Consider the following 26,220-nt stretch of genomic DNA (forward strand, 5'->3'; position numbering starts at 1 on the left):
TCCAGTAACTAGCTTTCTTGGCAATGTCATCACCAACATTTATTTGGAGACAGATCCATGGAGTTGATCTCAGGGGTCAGGGCAGGCATGACACTGACTTCCCCACCAGTGTACCTCAGGTATACAACTTTGATCTTGGTGTGCTTGAACCTGAACGGCATGGAAGAGGCGGCTGGTGTTAGATGAAATCAGATGCTGCATGACAGAAGGAGGTTGCACTTTGTCTTCCTCTGAGCTGAAAGTCCAGAGTCCATACTTTTACTTTGAATCTACTTATATTTTTACATTTGAAGTGAATTTCTTGTTGACAGCATATATTTGGTTTGTGTTTTTTCTCCATTTTGACAAACTTTTTAATTAGTTTGTTTAGCCCACTTACATTTAATGTAATTACTGATATGTTCAAAGTCTACTATTCCATCATTTGTTTTGTTGTCCCCTAATTTTTTTTGTTCCTCTCCTTTTCCTTTTCTGCCTTCTTTTGGAACTTTTTTTGTATCCCATTTGATCTATTGCATTTTGACTATATCTCTTTGTATATTTTTGGTTGCCCTAGAGATTACAATAGAAAAATTTAACTTTGCATAGTTTAGTTAGAATAAATACTTTTGCCACTTCAAGTAGAATGTAGAAACATTCCCACCATATTGGTCCCTTTAGCCTCAATTCTTTATATTGCAGTTGTCTTATATATTACTTTACATACATTGAATATCTCATCAGAAGATGTTATAACTACTTCTTTTCAACTACAAACGTGTTTTTGTTTTCAACTGCAAACATATTTTAAAGAACTCCAGGCCAGGCATAGGTGGCTCATGCCTGTAATCCCAGTGCTTTGGGAGGCCAAGGCAGTGGGATCACTTGAGGCCAAGAGTTTGAAGTTGCAGTGATCTATAATAGGATTGTGCCACTGCACTCCAGTGGGGGTGACAGAGCAAGACCCTGTCTCTTAAAAAAAAGACCATTACATAGCAGAAAAATAGTCTATTATACTGTAATAGTCTATTGTATTAAGAACGTCTCACAGTAATGTAACTATAATTTATAAAAATCTATTGTATATTTCAAAATAGCTGGAAGAAGAAAAAATAGGACCTTGCCAACCAGGAGAAAATTTCCCGTATCACTTCAGCCCTCTGTTTCTTCCTGCAGCTTCTCTCCTGGCCTCACATATCAGGAGACCTGAATTTCCCACTGCCTTGAGACAGGCTTGGGCCTTACTAAATTCAATACTGCTGGCTTCAAATTATTTTTTTTAAACTTTGCTTTTAATTAACATAATAATTGTACATATGTATGGAGGATGGTGTGATGTTTTGATACATGTATACATTCATTTTTTTTTTTTTTTTTGAGATGGAGTCTTACTCTGTTACCCAGGCTAGAGTGTAGTGGCATGATCTCTGCTCCCTGCAATCTCCACTTCCCAGGTCCAAGTGATTCTCCTGCCTCAGCCTCCCGAGTAGCTGGGATTACAGGCACCTGCCACCAAGTCTGGCTAATTTTTGTATTTTTAGTAGAGACGGGGTTTCACCGTATTGACCAAGCTGGTCTTGAATTCCTGACCTCAGGTGATCTGCCTGCCTCGGCCCTCCAAAGTGCTGGGATTACAGGTGTAAGCCACCATGCCCGGCTGATACATGTGTACATTCTATGGTGACAAAATCAGGCTATTTCGCATGTCCATCTCATTTATTTACCATCTCTTTATATGAGAACGTTCAAAATTATTTTAGCTCTTTTAAAAATATACAATACAATATTGTTAACCATAGTTACCCTACTGTGCAATGTAACAGCATAATTTATTTCTCCTGTCTAACTGTAACTTTGTACCCCTGGACCAATCTCTAACCCTTCTTGCCTGCTCCCTACTGTCTCCAGCCACTGGTAAGCACTATTCTACTCTTTACTACTATGAGATTAACTTTTTTTTTTTAAGATTTCACATTAATGAGATCATGCAGTATTTGTCCTTCTGTACCTGGCTTATTTCATTTTACAGAATGTCCAGGTTCATCCATGTAACCACAAATGACATAATTTATTTTTTTTGTGGCTGCATAGTATTCCACTGTGTGTGTGTGTGTGTGTGTGTGTGTGTGTGTGTGTATAGAGAGAGAGAGATCAGCTTTTTAAAAACCATTTATTTGTTGGATGCACACTCGGGTTGACTATTGAATATTGAATAATTGGCTATTGAGAATAGTGCTGTCATAAACATGAGAGTACAAATATCTCTTTGACATACTGGCTTCCTTTCCTTTAAATGAACATCCTAATAGTGGAATTGCTGTATCATATGGTAGTTCTATTTTTAATTTTTTTGAGGAACCTCCACACCGTTCTTCATAATGGCTGTACTAATTTACATCCGCACTAACAGTATATAATAGTTCCTCTTTCTCCACGTTCGTGACAGCATTTGTTGCTTTTGTCTTTTAATGATAGCCATTGTAATTGGGGTGAGGTGATATCTCATTGTAGTTTTGATTTGCATTTCCCTGATGATTAGGGACATTGAGCACTTTTTCATATACGTGTTAGCCATTTGTATGTCTTCTTTAGAGAAATGTCTGTTCAGGTATTTGCCATTTTTTGTTGTTGTTGTTGAGACAGTCTCACTCTGTCACCCAGGCTGGAGTGCAGTGGCATGTTCTCAGCTCGTTGCAACCTCTGCCTCACAGGTTCAAGCGATTCTCCTGCCTCAGCCTCCTGAGTAGCTGGGATTACAGGCACCCGCCACCACGCCTGGCCAATTTTTGTATTTTTAGTTGAGACGAGGTTTCACCATGTTGGTCAGGCTGGTCTCAAACTCCTGACCTTGTGATCCACCCACCTCGGCCTTCCAAAGTGCTGGGATTACAGGCGTGAGCCACAGTGCCTGGCTGCCAATTTTTAAATCAGATTTTTTTTTTTTTTGGCTGTTGAGTTGTTTGAGTTTCTTATATATTCTGGGTATTAACCACTGGTCAGATGCATAGTTCGCAGATATTTTCTTCCATTTTGTAGGTTGTCTCTTTAGTCTGTTAATTATTTCCTTTGCTGTGCAGAAGCTTGGCTTGGAATTATTAAAAGTGTGATTTCTACATATGAATCAATCACAAGACATGTCAAAGGGAATTTCTTTTTCCTCTGGAGGCAGCAATAACAGGATTAACCACAAGCGTTCACAATTGACTCCACGTGGTTGTCCACATTGTGCTGTCACAATGATTGCACCTGAAAAATCATGTAGGTCTTTGGAAAGAAGAGAGTGGAGGACTAACATTTATTGGGGCACTCCCATTTCATATATATGCATACTTCTACTAATATAGCCCTGTGCAGCTCAGATGTGCTAGCCCTTGTTGTCTCAGAAAATCTCTCTCTCTCTCCCCCCACCTCTCTCCCTCTCCACACACACCCCTCTCCACATGTTTCATTACTGAACAGTATATATAATACATAAGTTTTCTCCTGACCTTTTAGCTGGTAGAGTGTGTGCTCAGCACATGAGCACTAACTAGGGTGACCTAACAATTTATCACATAAACTAGAATACTTTTGAAAGCAAAAGGGGACCCTGTTACAAATGCCAAGACAGCTGGGCCTCATGAAGTGCATAATAAACAGCACTGCAGCTGGGAATGAACAACCATCAGTGGCTTGAACCGCAGCTTAGTGAACATAGTGGCAACAGCCTTGACCTCAGAGGATTTGAAGAGAATCTATGCGCAATCCCCAGGGATGAAATAATTCAGCCATTCAGAACCTTGTCCCTAAGTAATAAAGGGTTTCTCTGAGCACAATCTCTTCTCATATTTACATTCACTCTGCAAGAGAGATATTATTATTCTTACACCAGAGATAAGGAAAGGGAGGTTTAAAGAATGAATGCAAAATGTCCAAAATCCATACAGCCAGAATTTGATAGACAAGACACTAGGACTTGGCCCTCTCTGATTCCAGACACCAACTTGGAAGCCATATAATGTCCTGGGCTGGATGCAAATTTTGGTGGCCACCGATCAGCTTTCAAATTCCAGCTCTGGTTACCTTGGCTGACCTGTATGATCAGAGTACAATGTTGAATGTAGTAGCAAATGTGAATACAGTGCTTGCCATAGTCGCTGCTCTGTGCTAAATGCTTTCCCTATGCTATCCCATTTCATGCTTTGTACTAACCCCATCATATATGTACTATTAGAAACCCCATTTTGCAAATGAGGGAAATAGTCTGAAAGAGGCTGGAAAAGTGCCCACTGCATGAAAGATACACAATAAACATATTTCCCTTCTGTCCTGACCACGGGGTCAGAGCACAGTAGAGGTCTTGAACCATTCTGTGTTTTATGATATTGTTCTGGAAGGTCTTAGGAGGCGATCTCTTCCCTAATGAATGTGCCTGCTTTTCCAGTTTTTCCAAAGGCTCAAGGATTACTTACTATATGGTGCTTATTATTATTATTATTATTTTTGATTTGGCCAAAATCCCTCCCACTTTCTTGAAACCATTTTGCCCCATGCAGTGGTTGTGGTCATGCATAAGAAACAGCAGGTGGTGCCAGATGACAGATGGTGTGGGAGCGCGTTCCCCGGTAGGAGGGGGCGCGAGCGAGCAAGCAGGCAGGCAGCTGCCAGGAGCTCTTCCCCGCTCGCTCACGCCTGCTCTCAGAAGCTCCGATCCAGACGCACGCGAGGCGCTGTCCTTTCAGCACCACAAGCTCGGGCTGAGGAGGGAGGACTCCTGGCCGTCCTCCTCCTCTTCAAATTGGCTTGAATCTGCTCTGACCCCCCAAGAGTGCAGCACAGTAAGTAGGCATTTGTTTTTGCTATAACCACTCCCCAATATCTTCCAAACCCTTTCACCCCCACGACAACCCTGTTTTGTCTAAACGTTCCATCAGCAGGATTGAGAGAAGAAATTCAGTTGTGTTGAGCTTCTGGGGGTGGGAGGGGAGCACCATTAGACTTCTAAGGGATCTGGAGATGAATAAATGTGATTTGTTTATTTGGTTGGCAATCCTGCAATATGGGAGCTGCTAACTTTCCGTGGAATCAAAAAAAATGGCCCTTCACTATTGAGGAAATGGAGGCATTCCATGGCTGAATAACAGGATCAGGTTCAAGCTAGCCTTCTTTTTGTTTTTATTTTAGGAAATTGCACCTCATGTACAATCCACATATGATGTAACAGGGTACACACTGGGATATTGAATGTTTTTATTGTGTTTTAGGGTATTACTGATTGAAAAACCAACATAATAGAATAGCAACCAGAGTGGTGAGGTGAAATTTATCATACTGCAGGGGGGATGGTATAATAGGACTTCATTTTGCACTAAGTATAATCTTTTTTACTGGCATTGTGTGAACACTTTAGCTCTAAAAGTATATTTGTTTTACACTTATTTTTTTGTGTGTGTAGGTTTAGGATTTTCCTTGAATTCCTTAAATTTGAGTGCTGTTGAACCCCATGGGAAGGTGGCATGTTTTGATGATTGAAGTTTTATTGGACAGTGGGAATCATGTCAGGAAATCTAGTGGAAGATCAATGACTGATCGCAGATTGAAAGCCCCTTGAGTGGAGCTTTTGAGGACAGTGCTGTTTTCTCTGTCGTCAGCCCTCTCTTTCTGCCTCACCTCCTGCTGTAACCAGAATCCCACTGCTTGCCTTAGGTCTGGGAAGAAAGGCGTAAGGATGGTGAAGCTGAACAGTAACCCCAGCGAGAAGGGAACCAAGCCGCCTTCAGTTGAGGATGGCTTCCAGACCGTCCCTCTCATCACTCCCTTGGAGGTTAATCACTTACAGCTGCCTGCTCCAGAAAAGGTAAAGCAGGTGCTCTTGCTCTCATTAGCCCCCAGGATCCCCCCATCTCAGGAAATAAAGCAGCGAAAAATTCCACCCCCCAAACCCTTTCATCCCCTTATCTGCCAAATGTGCTCCCTTTCTTGTAAAATGTAGTTATTCCTTCCAGAGCCGAGACATCTCTTGTGTTATTTCAGATTTATGGTAAGTGTTTATTCATTTTTTGTTCATATCTGCATAAATGGGCAAGAAAATTGATCTTTCCTTATTAAAGTTTTCTTACAGCTGGTGAATACTAATAAGCTTCTAGATAGTGACAGAAAATTCATCTTGATTATTTGGGGAAGGTCTTTCAAAAATTGACAGGTATAGATTTGAGGACAGAGGATTGGATTCACTCCAGCAAGCATTCAGTTTGCACCTGCTAAGACCCTGTCCCTATACTAGGAGTTGGTTATAAAAAGACAAAATTACAAAATCCTTTTCTAGTATGACAGTTTAATCTACTTCATCCTGGTAAATGTTATACCTGAGCATTACAAAGATTGTGAGGGTGCACAGGTGGAAACAACTAAATTCTGTTGGGGTGGAGAGGGTTTGGGAATGGGGCTGAGAGGACAGGTTAGGCAAACTGCAGAGGAGAGCATTTGAATTGGGCTTGTAAAGGGGAGAAAAAATCTTCCTGGCAGACCATGGATTGGGCAAAGGAAGGCATTTTTAAGGCAAAGCATGGAGAGCTTTGGGGGAGCAGCATGACTGCAGGAGAGTGTCTTTTGGGGAGGCGTGGCTGGAAATGAGTGACTGGCTGATGGCACATCTCCTGACATGGGAGTAGTCCATGAAGAATGGAGGTGGGCATTCACACAAAGGTGGGGTGGGGGTTATGGACACGGAAGGGAGAAACAGTATCATTTAAGGTCTACCTGGGACAACCTGGGGTTTTATTATGTGAGCTTTTGTACACGGTAAGGGAGAGACTTGGAGGCCAATGATGGAGTTCCCTGACGGAAGAGCGAACAATGGATCATTCCATCTGTTTGATTCCCCATTGGCATCTGCAGGAGGGCATTGTGTGTCTTAACCAATTGGCTTCAACCAATCAACAGAAGAGGAGCCAAAGCTAGATAAAGGGGCTGCTGATTGGCCAGGGGTTGAATCGTTTGTTTTGAAAGTGCAGAGATTGTCAATAGGAGAACGTGGGGTGGGGTGGCTGACAGAGAGAATTCTTAAGAGCCATCCTAAGGAACTGATAAAGCCTTTAAAGATAAATTCTGAACAGGTAACTAACACTAAAGAGATGAGAAGGGGCAGTATTAATAGAGTACCTGCTACATGTATATCAGAGCTTCTTGGTTTTGACCTGCATATTAGAATCACCTGGGGAGATTTTGGAACTCCTGCTTTCTAGGCCACGCCTCAGAACAACTGTATCAGAGTCTCTGAGAGTGAGACCCGGGCATTAATATGAATGAAATCTCCCGGGTGGCTCCTGCATGCAGCCAAAGTTGAGGACCATTGTTTTGGATGCTCATTAACCCTGGGAGTCAGGGATTATTCATTCATATTTATAAATGAAAATTTGGTGAGTTATCTAAGCTCATAGAAGGAGTAAGTAGAAATGTTGGAGTTAGAACCCAGATATAAGTCGAAGTTAGTAGGAGAAGGGAGGGATATTCTCTTGGGGCTTTGTGAGGCCAACAGCTATAGCCTTGCAGATCTGCATGTCTCTAAGAGGTATGCAAAGAAAAGGGATTGTGGTGAGGTCATCTCTCCCCTAGCCTTCTACATGCCTGCAGGTCATCTAGAGATTATCATGGTCTCTGTACACCCCCCCACCCCCACTTAGGCTCCCACCCACCTCCCAGGGCTTTATTCTTTCAATGAGAGAGGAGGCAGGTCTGATAACCACTGAGTATCCAGTCCAGGTGTACCAGACACTGTCCCAAAACCTGAAAGATAATGCATTGTCTCTCATGGTGGGCCTGCAAGCATGCAAGGGGAAGTCAATTATCCTGAAAGATCCAGGGGACCCAGTTTGACACTCTGATTGTCACCACACAGTCTTTCACCAGGGCAGCCTCAGTTTCCTGTTTTGTGATATGGGGAGGATCACACCTACCTCACAATGGTCAGAACAAAGTTAGATGTGGCCTCGTATATAAAGTGCCTGGTAAAAAAACTATAAGAGTATAATGTCACCATTTTTCAGGTGCTTCCTAAATTCTTGATGCTAAGCTATATGCGTGCGGGTGCGCGCGCGCGCGCACACACACACACACACTCACTCATACATGCACGCAATTTTCTTTCTTCTTCTCAGGAGTTAATAAGCCCCAGTGAGGGAGTACCTACTTTGGCCTGAATTTTACAGAAACTCAGACACAGAGGGGTAAAGTAGCTCCCCACAGCAAACAGCTGGGAAAGCATCCTGGGTGTAGAGCCCAGGCGATGCTGTTCCAGAACCTTCCACTTCAGCAGGATGAGAAGTGAGTCGGCCTGGGAGTCCCCACGTGTGGTCTGTGGCTCAAGCTCAGCCACTGACCCACAGTGCAGTCCATTCCCCTCTCTTAGTCTGTCTTCTCTGAGTGGGGAATTGTATTATCAGTTTTCTGTGCTAATATTTAGATTTTAGAATCTTTACAAGAGTAATTACATTTTTTCCCCGATATGAGAACAGTAAATGTTAAAAGTAAATGTTGCTGAAGAAGCCAAAGGTCCTCTAAATGCTTAGAATAGTGTCCAGATGACCAGCAAGGACTCTGAAGCCACCTCTTTAGGTGGGTTCAAATCCCACTCCAACTCTTACCAGCCTGCTTTGGCCAAGAACTTGGAGAGTAGTTTCTTAAGTTGCCTCAGCCTCAGTCTTCTAGTGCATAGAATAGGGATGCTAATTTTGGGACTCACCTCACAGGACTTTTGTAGAGGAGGCAGAACGAGCCCTGACACAGCTGTCAGCCCTTTGGTTAGGCTCTGGTCAGATGGTAAGTATTTGAAGCTAAGATGGTTATCAGAAAGAAGGATATTTGATCCCAATGTCAGATAATGGCTTTTCTTTTTGAAAATGCAAAATACAGAGTGTGCTTGTAATACTGAAAGTCAGTGTTCTAAGTATCCTTTAGTAGTATGAAATCTGAATTTCGAGAGAACAGCATCTGGAGGCTAGCTGGAGTCCTCTCGTGGAACATGTCTGAAGACTTGCTCTGGGCTAAGGAGGGGACTATGCAGGGCATTCAGATTATTTAAGTTAATCTTCCCAGCAGCCTTGTAAGGTGGGTCTCAGTGCCCCCATTTCACTGATGAGGAAACTGAGGTTCAGGACAATATAATGGCCTGCCTAAGCTTTACAGATAAAGAGTGGAAGGACTGGAATTGGAAGTGTACTTGATGTTCCAGCTTTTTTTCTGCATTGCACTGGCTTCAGTAAGAAGTCTCTCATTCTGGGAGAGTGCTTCCTCAAACTCTAGGCTCCTTCATCCGTGGCTGCACCTGCCTCTTAAGCCCTCCCCCTGGCAGGCTCCTGGACCTGGAAGGGACCTGGACTGGTCCCCCAGACAGAACACCAGAGGCTCCAGTGCTCACTCCCTGCCTGGTGCTGGAGAGACTGGTGTCTGCCTTGAGGAGGAGTGCCAGGCTCCTGAGTGGCCTCCTGCTTCTCTCTTTCATGGAACTCAGTCTTCCACATTGCCTCCAAGCCTTCCCAGGTCTATACCTGGGTCCCTCTCCCATGGAAACCTTCCTCATCTCCTCACCCCACAAGATCTCCTCCTTGAATCCTGACCTTGCCACTCCAGCTCCTTCACCAACTGGCCTGCTGGCCTCCATTCTTTTCACTCCCACGTTGTGCCTCAAATGTCAGCGTGCCAGACTTACCTGGAGCAGCGGTGCTCCAGGGAGGTGGTTCTGTCTCCCTCGGGGACAGTTAGCAATGTCTGGAGACATTTTTCATTGTCATAACTAGAGGGAGGATTCTACTGGCATTTTATGGGTGGACGCCGTGCTGCTAAATATCCTACAGTATACAGGACACACCAATCCTGCCCCTAGGAAGAATTATCCTGCCCCAAATGTCAACAGCGTCAAGACTGGGGAACCCTGCCCTAGACTCTCGCACACTCCCCAGGATGTTCCATGCCTTCTCCTTCATGAACATGCCATTCCTTCTGCCCAGAATGCCCTTGTGGCTCCTTTGCTTGTATGATGTCAGTATTCATCTTTCTAAACCCAGTTCGGAAAGCAACTCTCCTGAATGCCTTCCTTGACTACCGATAAGTAGAGCTGTAGTTGTACTTATCACCCTGGGAGGTATTCATTTATTCATCATCCATCTATCTATCCATCCACCAATCCATCCATCTATCTCCCCATCCGTTCATCATCCACCCATCCATCCATCCATCTCCCCATCCGTTCATCATCCACCCATCCATCCATCCATCTCCCCATCCGTTCATCATCCACCAATCCGTCCATCCATCTCCCCATCTGTTCATCATCCACCCATCCATCCAGCCAGCAAGTCTTACAGGGTGCCCTCTGTGAGCCAGGCGCTGTGCTAGGCCATGGATACACAGCAATGAAAAGACAGCATTGGCCACTGCTTTCATGGAGCTTCCAGTCCAATGAAGAAGAGAGACTTCCAACAACCCATCATACAAATAAAAGCATATAGATGCTAATTGTGGGAAGGGCTATTAAGGAAAGAACAAGGTGCTGTAATGTAAGGAGAGAGAAGACATGTAGGGGACCTAATTATAATGACAGGATGGTCAGGCAGCAGGCCTAACTGAGCCCTGAGGAGGGTGGAGGAACGATCAGGGGGCCACGTTGGCTGATGATGTCAAATGATGGGGAGAGACTTAAGAGATGAGGTGGGGTGGGCACCAGTTTATGTGGGCCCCGGTGTATTTTTTTTTTTCAAAAGCTGTTTAAAGCAGGAGAGTCACAGGATCAGAGTTTGATTTTTGGAAGATTGCCCTCGTTGCTGTGAGCCACCCTAGGGACAAGGGACAAGGGACAGGCTCAGTCTCATGCCTGGTCTTTTGACCTCCTCTACCTCTTTCTGTTCAATCATCTTCCACACAGCACCAGATTAGTGTCCCCCAAACGGGTGACTGAGTTGTCTGAAGCACCCCCAATACGGGAGTAGAAGAAAGGAATGGGGGGTCTGACACCAGCTAGAAGGCCACTTCTACATTCAAGGAGGAGAGGATAGTGGGGCAGTGGCAGTGGGGTGGGAAGGCTGGTGGTATTTAGACATGGTGCCAGGTTGGTTGGGAGGATAATTTGCTTTCTCTGCTTCATTTGCCCACTAGACCTGAGGCCCCAGCTAGACCTGAGGCTGTGTCATCCTGGTAGCCTTCGGCCTGGCATGCAGTGGGCAGTGGAAATTACTGGCTGATCCCCCTCTTGCCTAGCTTAAAACTGGACTCAGTTTCTCTACTTGGTAGGTGAGGAAGTAGACTCAAATCTAGGTGACTTTCTCTAGGCCATGGGAGCAAGCTCCTGAGAAGCTGGAACATTAGTCTGCAGACATCAAATTTCAGGACATGCCTTTGGTGCTTTGCTGCCTTTGGTTCATCTAAGGAGCCACAATAACCCAGGTGTCCCCACAACCCCTGTGAGGTTGCTACCATGATCCCCATTATACAGGTACAGAAACAGGCTCAGACAGGTGGAAGGCTGTCCTAGGGTGCACCAAAGGAAAACAATGTAGCCAAGATCTGCATGCAGGTGTGCTGGGAAGGGTGGCAGGTCTGCAGAAAGCAAACCACAGACAGGCACAACCCACCTTGGCAGAGCCCCAGGTGAACCATAATCAGCAGGTCTGCTGCTGCGTTCTGGGCAAACACTTCTTTTCTTTCTATTGATTAATAAGTCTTTATGCATCTTGGAGGAGGTCGCTTACCTGCTTGTGGGAGGAGAGGAACACAGATATTTAGAAACTAATGACTAATTTATGGCATGTTTTAAATTTTGCATGGTAGGCCGTATGCACTTTATAGTCCTAGAGACCTTGGTTCAAATCTCAGCTAAGCTATTTACTTACTGTGTAGCTTTAGGCACATTACTTAGCATCTCTGGGCTTTGAGTTTGTTCAGCCCTAAAACGGGTAATAATATCTACCTAAGAGGGTGCCGGTGAGGGAAACGGTGTGACAACTGTCTAATGGCCCAGCTCAGTGCAAAGCATACTGAGGGAGCTCACAGATAGTTTCCTTTCTTTCACTGGGCATCTAGAATATGTCTCTTGAAGATGATAGCTTTAGAAGGAGACTGCAGAAGTGGAGCATGCTGAGAAGGATGGGGTTTCACAGATGGGTGTGGGGCGGTGTAGGGCCTGATGATGCTCTGCAGGGGAGGCCTGAAAGGGGACCTAAGGCCTGTGTGCCTTCTGGGCCTCTCCCTGGGCTTTCTGCAGGGTTTCTTTTTCTCCCCGAGACACAAGATACTAGAAACGTAGCCTTTCCCCAGGGAACAGCAGAAATGCACATCCCTGCAGGCTCCAGGCCCTAAGCCCCCTGGTTCTTCAGAGAATCTCAAGAGATGAATCTCAAATTGGGACAACATCTCTGACTAGGCAGATCCTGCAAATAGGTAATGACAATACACGTAACAAAAATGCCGTATAATTTAAAAACACAATTTTAAACAAAATATACTTTTTTAACCTACCGGATTGGCGCAAAAAAATGGATATTTCCTCATGTTGACAACACTGGGACAAACTTGTCCTCAATTCGCTCTTGTTGGTTATGTAATGTGATGCAGTGTTTTTCAGAGGGTATTTTGACATTGTCTGTAAAATGTAAACTGTGGATAGCATTGGACTGGTATACTTTTCACTGGTAGGAAGTTACCCTATGGGTATATATTTCAAGTATGCAAAGGCCACTATATATTGAAAAGAACTGGGAACAACTTGGACTGTTCCCTGAGAAGGGCCTGGTAAACTGAGCTCTGGCGCACGCATGTGGAAGCCTAAGCAGAGGTTTTGAGAATGAGGCTGATCTGCACGCGCCAGCGTGGAAAGATGTAACAGACACTCTGCTTCGTCCAAACAGCTTTAAAGAGAATGGTGTGGAGTGATCCCATTTGGGGAAACACACACAGTGTGAGCATGTTTTATTCTTGTAATTCGTAAGACAGTTTTGGAAGGACACACAGAAAACTGTTAAATGTTTGGGAAATGGGGATTGGAGTAGGTGCATTCCATTTGAAGAATTTGATTCTGTACTTTTCATCTTTTTTTTTTTTTTTTTTACCATAAGAATGCAGCAAATTTTATTCATTGATTTTTAGAGACAAGGTCTCTCTCTGTCGTCCTGAAGCTGGAGTGTAGTAGTGATGTGATCATACATAGCTCCCTGCAGTCTCGAACTCCTGGGCTCAAGCAATTCTCCTGACTCAGTCCCATAAGTAGCTGGGACTACAGGCACATGCTACCACACCCAGGCTGATTTTTAAATACTTTTTATAGATGGAGCCTTGTTGCCCAGGCTAGTCTCAAACTCCTGGCCTCAACTGATCCTCCTGCCTTGGCCTCCCAAAGTGCTGGGATTACAGACGAAAGCCACTGTACCTGGCCTTAGATTTTCTATAAAAAAAAATTCACTCCCGTTTCACAGATGGCAAATGGTCTCAGGGAGTGGATGTAACTTGTTCACTTTCACACACAGGGAGATCACGGTGAAGCCAGTGCCTCTGTCTGTACAGGGAGGTGTCAGAACAGCACAGTTTGAATTCAAATCCTACCTCCACCTACTTGCACTGTGACACTGGGCAAGTTTATTCACCACTCTGACCCTCTGTTTCCTCATGACACTAATGTTTTCCTCTGAGGTTTGTTGTAAAGATAAAATGAGGAAAATACATAGCAAATGTTTATCATAGTGCCTAGCACATAGTAGATGCTTAATGCAATGGTGTAATTATTGTTGTTGTTGTTCTTAACATTATCTGTTTAGTCCCAGAATCAGGTTCCCTGTTTCTGGAGGTCACAGGGCTACACCAGGCAGCAAGGAGAGGTGAGCAGTGACATAGCCTGGGCCTCTGGACCGTGGAAGACCCAGGTGGCAGAGCACTGGGCTCCACTGTAATGATTCCAGCCCAGGCAGCTTGCCTCTGTTCAGAGCAGAAGGAGCTGGAAGTTCCCCGTAGAGGATCCCATGGAGAGTAGCTCGTCTCACCCCGTGCTATGCATTGCCATAGAAGTGGGGAGTTACAGACTTACTGAGGCAGATAGTTCGTTTGAGACCAGCTTTTATACAGCCTCTGAGAAAGCAAAGGCCCAGCAAGAAAAACAAAGTTTATTCCATGGAAAGAGCTCTGGACTGAGAGTTAGTGTTCATACTAGAGACCTACTTCCGACCCAGTCTTACTGTGTGACCTGTGGCACATCTCTTTCCCGCTCTGCGCCTCAGTCTCCCCATTTGTGAATTGATGGGGTTGGACAACACTGCCACTTAAGTCTTTTGAGCACTGACATTTTACCTTGTGTTCGGGGCCCAAAACCAACCTTCAAGGGCCCAGGAGAAAACTCGAATCCAAAGAGGGAGTGTGGAGTGAGGAGCAATAGGTGCAAATGGGGGAAGCTCCCAACTAAGGATGCAGGCCCCATCTGGGCAACTTCGCCTTCTTTCTTTGGAAATAGAAGTTATTTGTTCACTCATTCATTCCACAGTTTTTATGGCCTCCCTGTTATGTCCTGGTTCCCCAGGATCAGAGCTCAAGTGTTAGGTGGCACTTGGATCTGAGCTTGGGTTCAAGTCTGGGCTCTGCCTCCTAGTGGCCATGTGAGGTTATGAAGTCACTTCTGCTCTCTGGGACTCAGGCTTCTTATCTGTAAAATGGGAATGATTACCTTTACCTCATAGAATGATGGAGAAGATTGGCTGAGATAGAGGATGTAAAGTATTTGGCACAGTGCCAGGCGTGTAGTGGGCACCTTTACAAAAAACCCAAAACCATGATCAATACGAAAGAGTATGATATTCTTGAGTTTGAATCGAGCTCAACCCGAGGCCAGTCATTTGATCACAGGCAAGCGACTGAACTCTTGGAGCCTAAATTTCCTCATCTGAAAAATGGGAATCATAATAATGATTTTGAAGGAGAGAACTGAGGCTTGGAGAGAATGTTGTCAGGAGAATTATGAGAACTGAATGAGTCCACATCAGCAGGGCACACGGCACCGTGCCTGGCTCCTAGTAGGGACTCAGTGCCAGCCATTCATTGTCCTGGCTCTGAACCTGTCTCTTTGCTCCAGGGATGATGGGTACAGCTTAGATCTATTTTTGGACTGTGCAAGTCCAGCTCATAAAAATACAATCTTGCTCCTTGTCAGCACTTCCGCACTTTTATTTATTGTTCCTGCCAATCCTCGGACCTCTCCATGTGGGAACCTCTTCATTATTGATAATCCTGAGAAGTAGTATTTTAAATTTTTATGATCTATACTTTGCACCATCTGAACCACCATGCGTTATCTGGCCTTGCCAGTGAAATGGGAATTATATCCAGACGAGGGGTCCTTTAGGGATGAATAATTTATCCCATTTTCACAATGCCAATTATGTTAAATTATGTTCTTCATATTAGCAGCTGACAGGACAATGGGGATCAACATGTAAATATGGGAAGAATACAAAGTTATTGCTTTGCCCAAATCCACAATCGTATTTGAAAACCTGGAGTTTCATTTTTCCAAATATCTATAAAACCCCACTTTAAAGAATAAAAAGAGTAGGAGGAATTTTGCCTCTCCACTATGCTCTTTTCTTCTCTCGTTTCTGCTGATAGACAAGGCACTCAGGGCTCTGTTTTGCTCCATGTTCTTTTAACTGTGGGAAAAGGAAGAAAGTCTAGAAGAGAGGCTTTCTTTGCAAATTTATTTTTCTCCTTTCTTGTTCTCTTTGCCTATGCAAGCTGATAACTCCAAGGTACAATTAATAACGATTGGCTAGCATTTCTTATGCTTTCCCTTTCAGAGTACTAAAAAGATGTAACTGTGACTATATCATTTATAGAAGGAAAATGTTTCTGGCTCTACTCCATAGGAACAAAACACCAAGCTTTATGAAAGTCCTCTAGCTGGCTGGTTGCGGTGATGCAGTGACTTTGTAGGGCTGTATTTTCCCTGCTCTCTGCCGGTCCTTCACTGTGGCCAGAGGCCTCTCTTGTGCCTGAAATGCATACCTGCAAAGCCATTTTCTCATTTATAATCATTCCTCAGCTCTTCACTGCCCTCACATTAACCTTCAAGGTGCCTAGTATAGCATTCAGAGCCTGTATGTGCCTCTCTAGCTTCCTCCCTGTCACCTACTCACCTCAGCCATCCTGTTCCCTGGCCACTTAAAACTGCTTCTCTGTAGTTGCCTCAGGTGTTGGCCTCCTGGATGTCTTCTGAAGGTTTACTGGTATTGTCTCTCCCTCAATATAGAGGGATCTTTCCCCTGGGTCTGGAAACAAAGAAGCTGTCCAGGGCAAAGATCCAAAGAGAGATGACGATGTCCTGTACTGGGGTAGAGGTCGTGCAACTGGATGAGGGAGTGGATTTAAGGGAAATTTTTGAGGAAGCTGGAGCTGGAATGGGTGGAATAATGGAATGAATTTTGAGACTAAAGAGAAGGGAGGAGTCATAAGAGGTTTCTGTGTTTGATTTGACATAAACAGTGGTTTGGATAATGATGCTGTTATCTTCTAAGTGGGGGATTACAGGGCATGAGGATGTTGAGAGTGAGGTGGCTGGGGCAGGAGGGTCAAGGGTGAATGTCCAGTAGGGTCATCTGAGTGTTGAGTGACATGTGAGTGGAAGTATAAATTTGGGAGTCATGAGGATAAACAGTGAACTTGATTAGCCAGGTGTGGTGGCACATGCCTCTAGTCCAAGCTACTCAGGAGACTGAGACAGGAGAATTGCTTGAACCCAAAATGTAGAGGTTGCAGTGAGCTGAGATCATGCCACTGCACTCCAGCCTGGGCAACAGAGTGAGACTCTGTCTCAACAACAACAACAACAACAATAAAAGCAACCAAACAAACAAAAAAACCAATGAACTTGGAAGTGATGGGAGTAAGAACATGCAGCGGGGTCTTGTAGATGGAAAGAAGAGCTGGCTTTGAGAAATCCCAACACTGAGAGGTCAACAGAAAGAGGAGGAGCCTGGAGTGGAGACTGAGGAGGTCTGATGGGTGAGCCAGCAAGAGAACCGAGAGAGAGGTTGCCATGGGCCCAAGGGAGGAGAACCTTTCAAGGAGGAGAGAGAGAACAAGCTTGTCAAAAATGACTGAGAGTTCGAAGAAGATGAAGGCAGAGCACTGGCCGTTTGTTCCAGGCAAACAGGCCATGACCTTTTGAAATGGAGATGGAGTTCCAAAGAGCTAACACTTCCTTGGGGTGAAGATAAAATATTGTGTAGCAGCCTGAGTTGCTTTTGGAGAAAATGTGGCTTAGCTAAAGAAAAGAGTAGATGACTGAGGACTCACATGGTGTCAGGCACCCGCCTGTCTCTTGGCCTGTATTTGAGTTTTGTGGTTTGAGGAGTGAGGACCTGAAACTAAAGGGACTGTTTTCATTAGAAAGTCACTCAGAGCCTAAGTAGAATTTCATAGGGATTCACGGCAAAGCAGGACATGGATTTGAAGAGAAGGTTATGGCCCCAACTCTGCCTAACTTCAGTACCCTCTAACCCTATGAGTGGGCAAATGGTGAGTGGTATATTTTTATGATAAATATATGATACATATAAATTATTATACATATACTTGAAGTTGATGTAAATGACATCACACAGTATATAAAAACCTCTTGGTGTCTCATTTCTTTTGTTCAATGTAATGTCTATGAAATTCATCAATGCATATGTAATATAGCTTTGAGATATTCCATTTTCTGAGTAAAACACAATTTATCCATTCTGCTGTTAGTGCACATTTGAGATGTTCCCAGTTTGGGGCCATCAGGAACAAAGCTTCTATGAATGTTCTTGTATCTTTTGGTGGACCCATTATGTTTTTGAGCTGACTTTTTGCTGACACTTAGGAAATCTATTGATTTTGGTTTACTTATTTAGTTTTGGCTACCTTACTAAATTCTAATCGCTTTTCAGTTCATTTTCTTGGGTTTTCTTGGAAGACATGTGTATCAGATAGAAAGCTTTCAGTTTCAAGTAACAGAAAACCCAGCCAAAATTGGATTAAGGCCCAAAGAGTAAGTATTTGCCCCATAACTGTGGATCCCAGAGTAGGTCTAACTTCAGGCATGGTGTAATCCCAGGGTAGGATGTCATCTGGACCTAGCTCCATTTCTCTGGGTTCCTCTTGGCTCTGCCCTTCTTTGTGTGCTGCCTTTGTTCTTCTCCTGGTTCCCATCAAGATGGCAACAATTCCAGGACTCAAGACTTCGCCACACCATCTAGACGAAGAGTCACTCATGAAGACCTGCAAGGCTTCTTTCATCAAGACACTAGTCAATACTACCTCATAGCTCATTGGTCCCATTGGGTAACATGCCCACGTCTGAGTCAATCAAATTGTGTGATCAACAGGATGGTAGGCCCTGATGGGCTCAATTTCCCTAGGGATCATCACTGTCACTGAGGAAAGGGTCAATCCCACTGAACCACATGGCTGCCACACAGTGAGGCAGGAGTGGATTCCTGAAAGTAATATCATAGAGCTTTTGGTCGAAGAAAGAGATGGATGCTAGAGAAGCAACCTCAAACTATTTATTATTATGAGAATGAGAATGATATTGCCTGTAACAATTATTCATGGTCTTGTTCTGACCGTAACTTTTTTCAGTTCTGTCTCCTGCCTCAACATGTTGGTTAGAATATGGGGTCTTTTAAGTTCGCACAGAATGGAAATGGTTTTGAGCTTTTTCAAAAGCTCTGGGAAGGATGTTTATAAGAATAGAGAGGGAGAGAGAAAGACTAAGAAGCAAGTACTTCTTAATATTTTTAAAAAACTTTTACTGGTCTCTGAGTTTGCATACAACATTTGATGTGAAGATGCTCAAGACCAGTCGGAGGACTGTGGATCTAGAAAGGAAGGGAGCAAGCCAAGAGATGATTGAGATAGACTTGGCAATGTGGGAAGGTGGACTAGTATTCTATCACTGTGTGACAAATTACCAAAAATTAAGTGGCTTAAAAACCAGAAACTTATTATCTCACAGTTTTCATAGGTCAGAAGTCTAACCATACGCTAGCTGGATTCTCTGCACAGGGTCTCATGAGCCTGAAATCAAGGTGTTGGCCAGACTGCATTCCCACTGACACTTGGGATCCTCTTTCAAGCTCATTGAGGCTGTTGGCAGATTTCAGTTCCTTGTGGTTGGAGGACTGAGGTCCTGGTTTTCTTGTTGGCTCCTGGTTGAGAGTTGCCCTCAGGTATTAGCTGCATGGCTCTCTTTCAGCATGTCAGTTTAATTCTTCAAGGTCAGTGGAGAATCTCTTTCCAGTCTGTTATGCTGGATTTTACATAACACAATGTAATCATGGGAGGGACTAGCCCATCATAACCACAGGTCCAGCCCACATTCTAAAGGGAGGAAATTGTACAGCACATGAACACCATGGGGCAGGAATCTTTGGAGCCAAATTAGAATGCTGCCTATCACAAAAAGCAATTATTACCCCAAGGCTTGTGGCTCATGCTGACCAGGAAACACATGTATTATATATATGTTAATAGATGTGTTATATATGTATCACACACACATATGTGTATATACACACATACGTGGGGAGATAAAATTAAAATTATAAATCCAAGTTTGTGAATATTTCTAAAACTGTAGATTAAGAGAAATAATCAGACATCTAAATTTTCTTTACCACTTCATAACCTGACAGTTGATCTAGTGATGTACAAAATATTTCTAATAACTGAAATTTGTAGAATATCCTTTCAGTTCACAAAGCACCTGCATGTATGTTCTTTCATCTGGTCCATCCCAGGTTACTGTGAACTAGCCTAGGAGCTTTACCATTTGCTCTTTTGTTTACATTAGCTTGCAGCTCTCACATTCGAATTGCAGTTCACATGCCAGCAAAGTGGGTCCTTGCAGATGTCATGCTATTTCACCCCTTTGTTTCTTTGGCTCTGTGGTTCACTTTGCAGAGACTGTCTTCCCTTGTCTTGTCCTCCCAGGAAACTTCTATTCCTCTTCCAAAACTCTTTTATTTTTTTCTTTTTTTGAGGCAGTGTGTCGCTGTGTCTCCAGACTGCAGTGGCACGATCTCGGCTCACTGCAACCTCTGCCTCCCAGGTTCAAGTGATTCTCCTGCCTCAGCCTCCTGAGTAGCTGGGATTATAGGTGCGCGCCACCACGCCCAGCTCATTTTTTTTTTTTTTATTTTTAGTAGAGATGGGGTTTCACTATGTTGGCCAGGATGGTCTCGATCTCTTGACCCTGTGATCCGCCTGCCTCAGCCGTCCAAAGTGCTGGGATTGCAGGCGTGAGCCACTGCGCCTGGCCCTCAAACTCTTTTTTTTTAGTCAGGTCAGTTGGGGGCATTCTTGGATGGCTTTGTTCTTGAGAAGTCCTTGTGTTGCTCTTGATAGGCTAGGTAGCATGACCCTGCAGCCTGACAGGTGCAAGGCTCCACTCTACAGATGCCTCAGACATCTATGGAAGAAAATGTGATAGCACCCAGATGTTATTGGATTAATGTTCTGAATGTCTAACTTGTATCAACTCATTTATGCCTCCCAGCAATCCAACGAGGTGGTCATGGTGATTTCCCCATTTTTTAGTTAAGAAAATCAAGACACAGAAGGCTTCATCAACTCACCCGAGGTCACTAGCTAGTAAGTGCCGGAGCCAGGATTTGAACTCAACCCACACTTGTACACTCCCCTACAATATTGACAATATCGGTATCTGCTTTTTAGTGTAGAATTAAGTAAGATAAGGCATGTCAAATGCTCACTGCTTGCTATATAGTAAATGCACAAAGTATGAGAATTATTTTTCTTATCTGTGGTACAAGAGCTTCTGTTTTCCTATTCTTTGGCCTAGGGGGTAGGAAGAAAACAAAAATAACAGAGTATCTTTCTGCCCAACCCCCTGTAAGCTCTCATCCATGTTTGGCTGCATTGTTTCCCTGTTTCAGGAAGCCAGGGGCTCTCTTCTTGTTGTTTGGAGGAACAGACTGCGAAGAGGGTGGGATACAACAGCAGAATTTCTATCTGGAAATGGGTTCTAGAGGTAAGAGAGGGTGGGGTGCTAATGGGCTGGGGCCTAGGGCCTCCTTAACCAACGTAAGTCCAGCCATAGGTTAGCTGGGTTTAGGTACCACCTGGTAGATGTTTCATGTGTGGTAGTGCTGTCCCTATCCCTTCCTTTTTGAGCTGCATTGAGTCCATGGCATACCTTACAGATGTTGAAGGACATTCTTCATAGAAGAATTCTTGCTCTAGTAAATACGCTTGACTGTTGTCTCCAGGGAAAGCTGGTGGGTGTTTTCAACGAAAATTCTGTTAATTTAAGTCATACTGGGAAGTAGGAGTGATCATGGTTAGAAGATTACTTCATTTTAGCTGTGTGACCCTGGACAAGTGACTTGGCATCTCTGAGCTTGAGTTTCCTTGTTAGGAGAATGGAAATAATAGAGATAGGTAGGTAAGGCATATGAAGTGCTTGATCTAGTTCCAGCACATAATAAATGGTTCAAAAATATTGCTCATTATCATCTCACTTAACTCTCAAAGCAACCTTACAGAATAGGGATATGATTAGAATTATTCTATTTCGCAGGTGAGACCCTGAGGCTGAGACAGCTTCTGTGTTCCTCATGGCACTGCAACACTTGGCAATAGTTACTGATTATCTGTCAGGTTTCTTTTTCTTTCACTTTGCCTGCATAGTGGGATGGAGTTACATAAATGTCTTGTCAGGTTGACAGCATATCTTGATAGGATGTTAACCACCTCTGCAAAAATATTCAGACTTTAGAAAAATAAGATGATACAACAGATTCAACAGAACTTTATATTTTTCTTCTTGCAAGTCCCCAGATCAAATTGGAATTAAGTGTGTGTGCAAAGGTTTGGAAACAGAATCTTCATCGTAGCTTTCTATTTTATTTTATTTTATTTATTTTCATATATATTTATTTAATTTTTGTGGGTACATAGTAGGTATATATATTTTCAGGGTACAGGAGATATTTTGATACAGGCATACAATGTGAAGCACATCATGGAGATTGGGTGTTTATCCCCTCCATCCCCTCCAATTATCCTTTGAGTTACAAACAATCCCATAACTTGTTTATATAACCAAAACTGTGGAGGCAACCTAAATATATAACAATTAAAGTTTCATTAGATCAGTTGCAGTACACACATACAGTGAAATGTTATATTATACCAAAAGGCAAAATAAAATCATGTATTTGTTTACATTGGAAAATTGGAGAAAAATATAGCTTTGTGTGATAAAAGCAGGTTATAAACTATAAAGTATGAATTCATCTCATAAAAAATATGTTTTCATAAATAGTAAATATATAACAATATGTACATATATAAGTCTATACAAATATCTAACAAGGTGTAATCAAAATTGTTACCTAGGGTTGTCTCTGTTAGAATGGGGAAGTATTATGAGTAATTTGAATTTTCTCTTATGTGTGTTTGAAGGGAGGGGTTCTTTATTTTTTTGATCTTTATGTCATGTGTAATAAATTCTGGTTACTAAAAAAAAAAGGAAGGAAAATATTTCAAGTCTCCATGCATGCTAACACACTGATTGAATCTTTCAGGTGATTGTGAAGACAAGAACGGAATATCAGCCGGAACAGAAGAACAAAGGGAAATTCCGGGTGCCGAAAATTGCTGAATTTACGGTCAGTTTCTTGATGGCATAATAGAAAGAGTAAAGGTGAGGCTGGCTCCAGCCAGCTCAGCACACCTCGTGCTTGGAGCAAGTACTGCTGTCGGTGGGGAAATGACGCAGGCTATTTCTGAAGGATTTCTTGAAGCCGTACAGTCTGGTCACTGAGTTTAATAAAATAACAAGAACTCTGCCTCTGAGGTCTGTCATATTCTTGTGTACTCTGGAATGTTCTGATAAATCTCATAATTGATAAATGCCTTTTTTATTCCTTCTCCTTTCTCCTGTTCCCTTCCTCCTGCTTTTTCGTCACAGTCTCCAGGAAATGTGATAGAAATGCAGTAAGTAACTCACATTTTAGTCCTTGGTTGCAACAAATATGAGAAAAAAAAAATGGTGAGGAAAGAAAAGCTGGCTTCTTGGTGGTGAAACCCTAATGGTTGATTTCCTGTTTCTTGGTGGAGGGGCCTCGAGCAGCACTGGGGAATGTGTTGCTAGCTGTGACGAATTGCATGAAGGAGCCACAAAGCATTCTCTGTGAGGATGAAATAGGAACCCCAGGGAATGCCCTGAGGAAGTCACTTAGGAGCTGAGGTGGGTGGGGAAGCAGGTATGAAGCAGGTACAAGGTGCTGGCAGCTGAGGAAGGTGCAGCTTGTGCAAAGGCCCTGAGGCGGGAAGGAGGCTAACCTCAACCCTGAATAGAAACAGAAATAGAAACCCTGAATAGAAATAAGGACAGTGAGGCTGGGATCTAGGAGGGTGCGGGGAGCAGACACAGATGAGGCAGAAGTGGGCGGAGGACAGACAGTTCCAAGCATTGAAGGCTATATGAAGGCATTTAGAGTTTAATACTAAAAGCAACAGGAAGCCTTTGAAGGACTTCAGGAAGAGAAGGGACATGATTAAATTTGTGTTTTAGAAAAAGTATGCTGGCTTTTACATGGCTAATGGAGTGTAGTGAATGAAAGGGGATATGGGGGCACTATTAGGCTACTGCAGTCATTCAAGTGAAAAAACACAAAAAACAGTGGCAGATCAGATAAGGCTGGTGAGTGGGTGGAGAGATGCAGGCAGATCTGAAATATTTAGGAGGCAAACAATCAACCCTGGAGGCAGTAGAACAAGTGGTCCTGTGGCTGGACGATGCAGCAGCCTGGCTGGGCTTGAGCCTTGTTTCTACCTTGTCCTAGCTGTGTAGCCACAAGCAAGTTATCAAGCCTCACTTATCAAATGGAGATAATAGTAGGGTTGCTATGAAGATGAAGTACAAAATACATGCAAAGAACTTGGATCTGTACAGAATAAGTGCACAATTAATAGTAGCCTTTTTATGTCAACTGTGACCGGGAGCTTTGAAAGTGAACATGACTCGTGGTTGGTTATCTGGGAATGGAAGTGTATGCGGGGAGAAACATGTGGGTTTGTCTGTCTTTGACTATTTTTCTCCCCACTAAATGAATACTGAAGCAGCTGAGTATGTAGCCCAGGGGAGGAGTGTGGTCCCTCTGTGTGCATCCCCTGGAATGTGGAACTTCCCTAGATGCCACCCTTCTCTTGGAGAGCAGCTTCTGGTCTTACTTTTTTATTGTACTTTAAGTGTCTGCCACACAGCACAGGCCCAGGGAAAGTGGACCAAGACCCAGCTGCACACAAGTACTTGCAGGAATAAGCAGGTACCTACGTGAATGAGCACAGAGCTTGCAGGAGAGGCCTGGGGTATCTTGGTGCCCCAGGCCACGGGGTCAAATTGACCTGTTTTCCTGGCAAGAGATCACAAGAAATATTCCCAGCTGCACATGTAGGAATGTTTACTGCAGTACTATCTATAAAATTAAAGTATTGGAAACTAGACTTCCAACAACTTTCTTGTGATTTCATAAATGAGAACACATCCACATGATGAACTACTTTACAGTTTAAGAATTACCTTTTTTGTTTTCTCAGAGAGTGGTTTTCTCTAAATTGTATGTTTATGAGATACTTTCATCTAATTTTTAGTTTTTTATGCTTTCCAAATTTTATGCAATGTGCACTTAATTATTTCAATAATCAGGCAAAAATGAGAATTATTTTTTAAGTGTGTTTTTTTTAAAAAAAACATAGTGTTAAGAGTTTTTAATGAAATCCTTTATCCAGCAGTCATTTGAAATGATGGCTATGAAGTGCAATAATTTGGGCAAATACTTAAAGGGAGAATGTTGAGTGAGTAAAGCAGAGATTAAAATTGTATGCTTTCTGGGATTGGAGCTATGAAAAATTACAAATACAGAGGAACAACAACATGGAAATAAATGTATTAATATTAAAATGCTGTCTAGGGCTGTGTTATTAGCAGTGACGTAGGGCTATGGTTATTTTTTTGTCTTACTTGACAACTTTTGGTGATGTGGCTATTTTTTCATATCTCCGTGAGAGATCGATATAATCCCCTATGGCTCCGAGAGGTGACACAACATGCTTACCCACCAGCAAGTGGCAGAGCCAGTGTGCAGAGCCAGGGTCTGGCGGCCTCTCTGCTCAGCCATGATGCCTGCAGTAGGTAACTGCTGGGTGGAACCGAAATGAGTCAGCTAAGAGAAAAAGGGGTGCTGGGTCAGGGACTAGGGCCTGTAGAAGTTCTCCACCCCCATGCAGTTTGACTTAATTAGTCCTGGGGGTCAGGAAAGAAGGGCTTTGTGTTTCAGGGGCAGCCCTCTGTCAGCCCTGACTGTCAGGCATGGGCAGAGGGGGACCTGCACTTGAAACAAAATGGGAGGAATGGAGTAGATTCTCTTGTGCTTATGTAAAGCTGCAAGCATTCATTAGCCTGGTTTTTCGCTTTTTTAAAGAGAGCTCCCTCTGAGCCCCGTGAAGGATGCACCTGCAGGTGCAGAGGTGGATGCAGGGAGGCTAGGGAGGAGGCGTGGAGGTAATTAAGAAGAGTCTGAGGGTCTGAGCTGAGTCAGCAAGCTGGGGCTCAGGATCCAGGGAGGGGCTGTTATGGAGGTGGAATTTACAGCACTTGCTCCTGGTTGGAGGAAGGGCATTGAGGGACTCTTTGGTGTTTGGCTTGTCTACCGGCCGCTGAGGTAGGGAGCTGGGGAGATGTTCTGAGTGTGAAGTGCCTGGAGTCCATGGGTGGGGAGGGGGAAAACAGGTGGTCTGACCACTCTTGGAACTAACAGGCTTGGAGCTCAGGATGGAGATTTCCACCAGAGAACCAGGGCTGGAGTCAGGGAATTTACAATTAGAGAGCTTGGTGATGTTACACAGTCACTGGGTCACCCTGCAGATACATTGCCCGGGGCTGAGGGAACCTTGGGAACAGCAAAGGTGCACCCCTTCTCATTCCAATCCCTTCATGGATTGGGGACAGCTTGTGATTTGAATTTCAAAATTAACCTGGAGAAAGCAGTTCATGGCAATTATACTGTGAGAGAAAAAAGAAGGGAGCAGGGTGGGGAGAGATGAATAGAGAAAGATTCACTGAAAGAATTGCCTGGAATTTTTGTCATTTCTGAAACTGAGGAGGCCCTGCAGTCATTGTAAAGGGCCGCAGACTTGAAATATTTTCATCAGGGTTATGTGAGAAAATGGGAACAT

At 43.7% G+C, this 26,220-nt stretch overlaps 2 protein-coding genes across 4 annotated transcripts in view; both read left to right on the forward strand.

The window, feature by feature from the left end:
- The window catches only part of NSG2 (neuronal vesicle trafficking associated 2), a 133,410-nt gene that overhangs the window by 67,516 nt on the left and 39,674 nt on the right, over positions 1–26,220 (forward strand). For 2 of the 3 annotated variants that reach the window (XM_033180332.1, XM_033180330.1), the window contains 2 exons: positions 5,665–5,815; positions 22,566–22,649. In XM_033180332.1, the coding sequence (XP_033036223.1) occupies positions 5,687–5,815; positions 22,566–22,649 (213 nt within the window). In that variant the 5' untranslated portion in view covers positions 5,665–5,686. Of the gene's footprint in view, positions 1–4,557; positions 4,797–5,664; positions 5,816–22,565; positions 22,650–26,220 lie in introns of those variants that run through there. The other variant, XM_033180331.1, reaches the window with a different exon arrangement.
- The window catches only part of CUNH5orf47 (chromosome unknown C5orf47 homolog), a 109,732-nt gene that overhangs the window by 48,751 nt on the left and 34,761 nt on the right, over positions 1–26,220 (forward strand). Inside the window, exon 5 of the transcript XR_004429938.1 lies at positions 22,566–22,649. The gene's annotated coding sequence lies outside the window, so the exon portion shown is untranslated. The remainder of the gene's footprint in view (positions 1–22,565; positions 22,650–26,220) is intronic.

This window comes from Trachypithecus francoisi, unplaced genomic scaffold (genome assembly GCF_009764315.1).
Source record: "Trachypithecus francoisi isolate TF-2019V2 unplaced genomic scaffold, Tfra_2.0 Lachesis_group2, whole genome shotgun sequence".
In the NCBI taxonomy this organism is placed as follows: Eukaryota; Metazoa; Chordata; class Mammalia; order Primates; family Cercopithecidae; genus Trachypithecus; species Trachypithecus francoisi.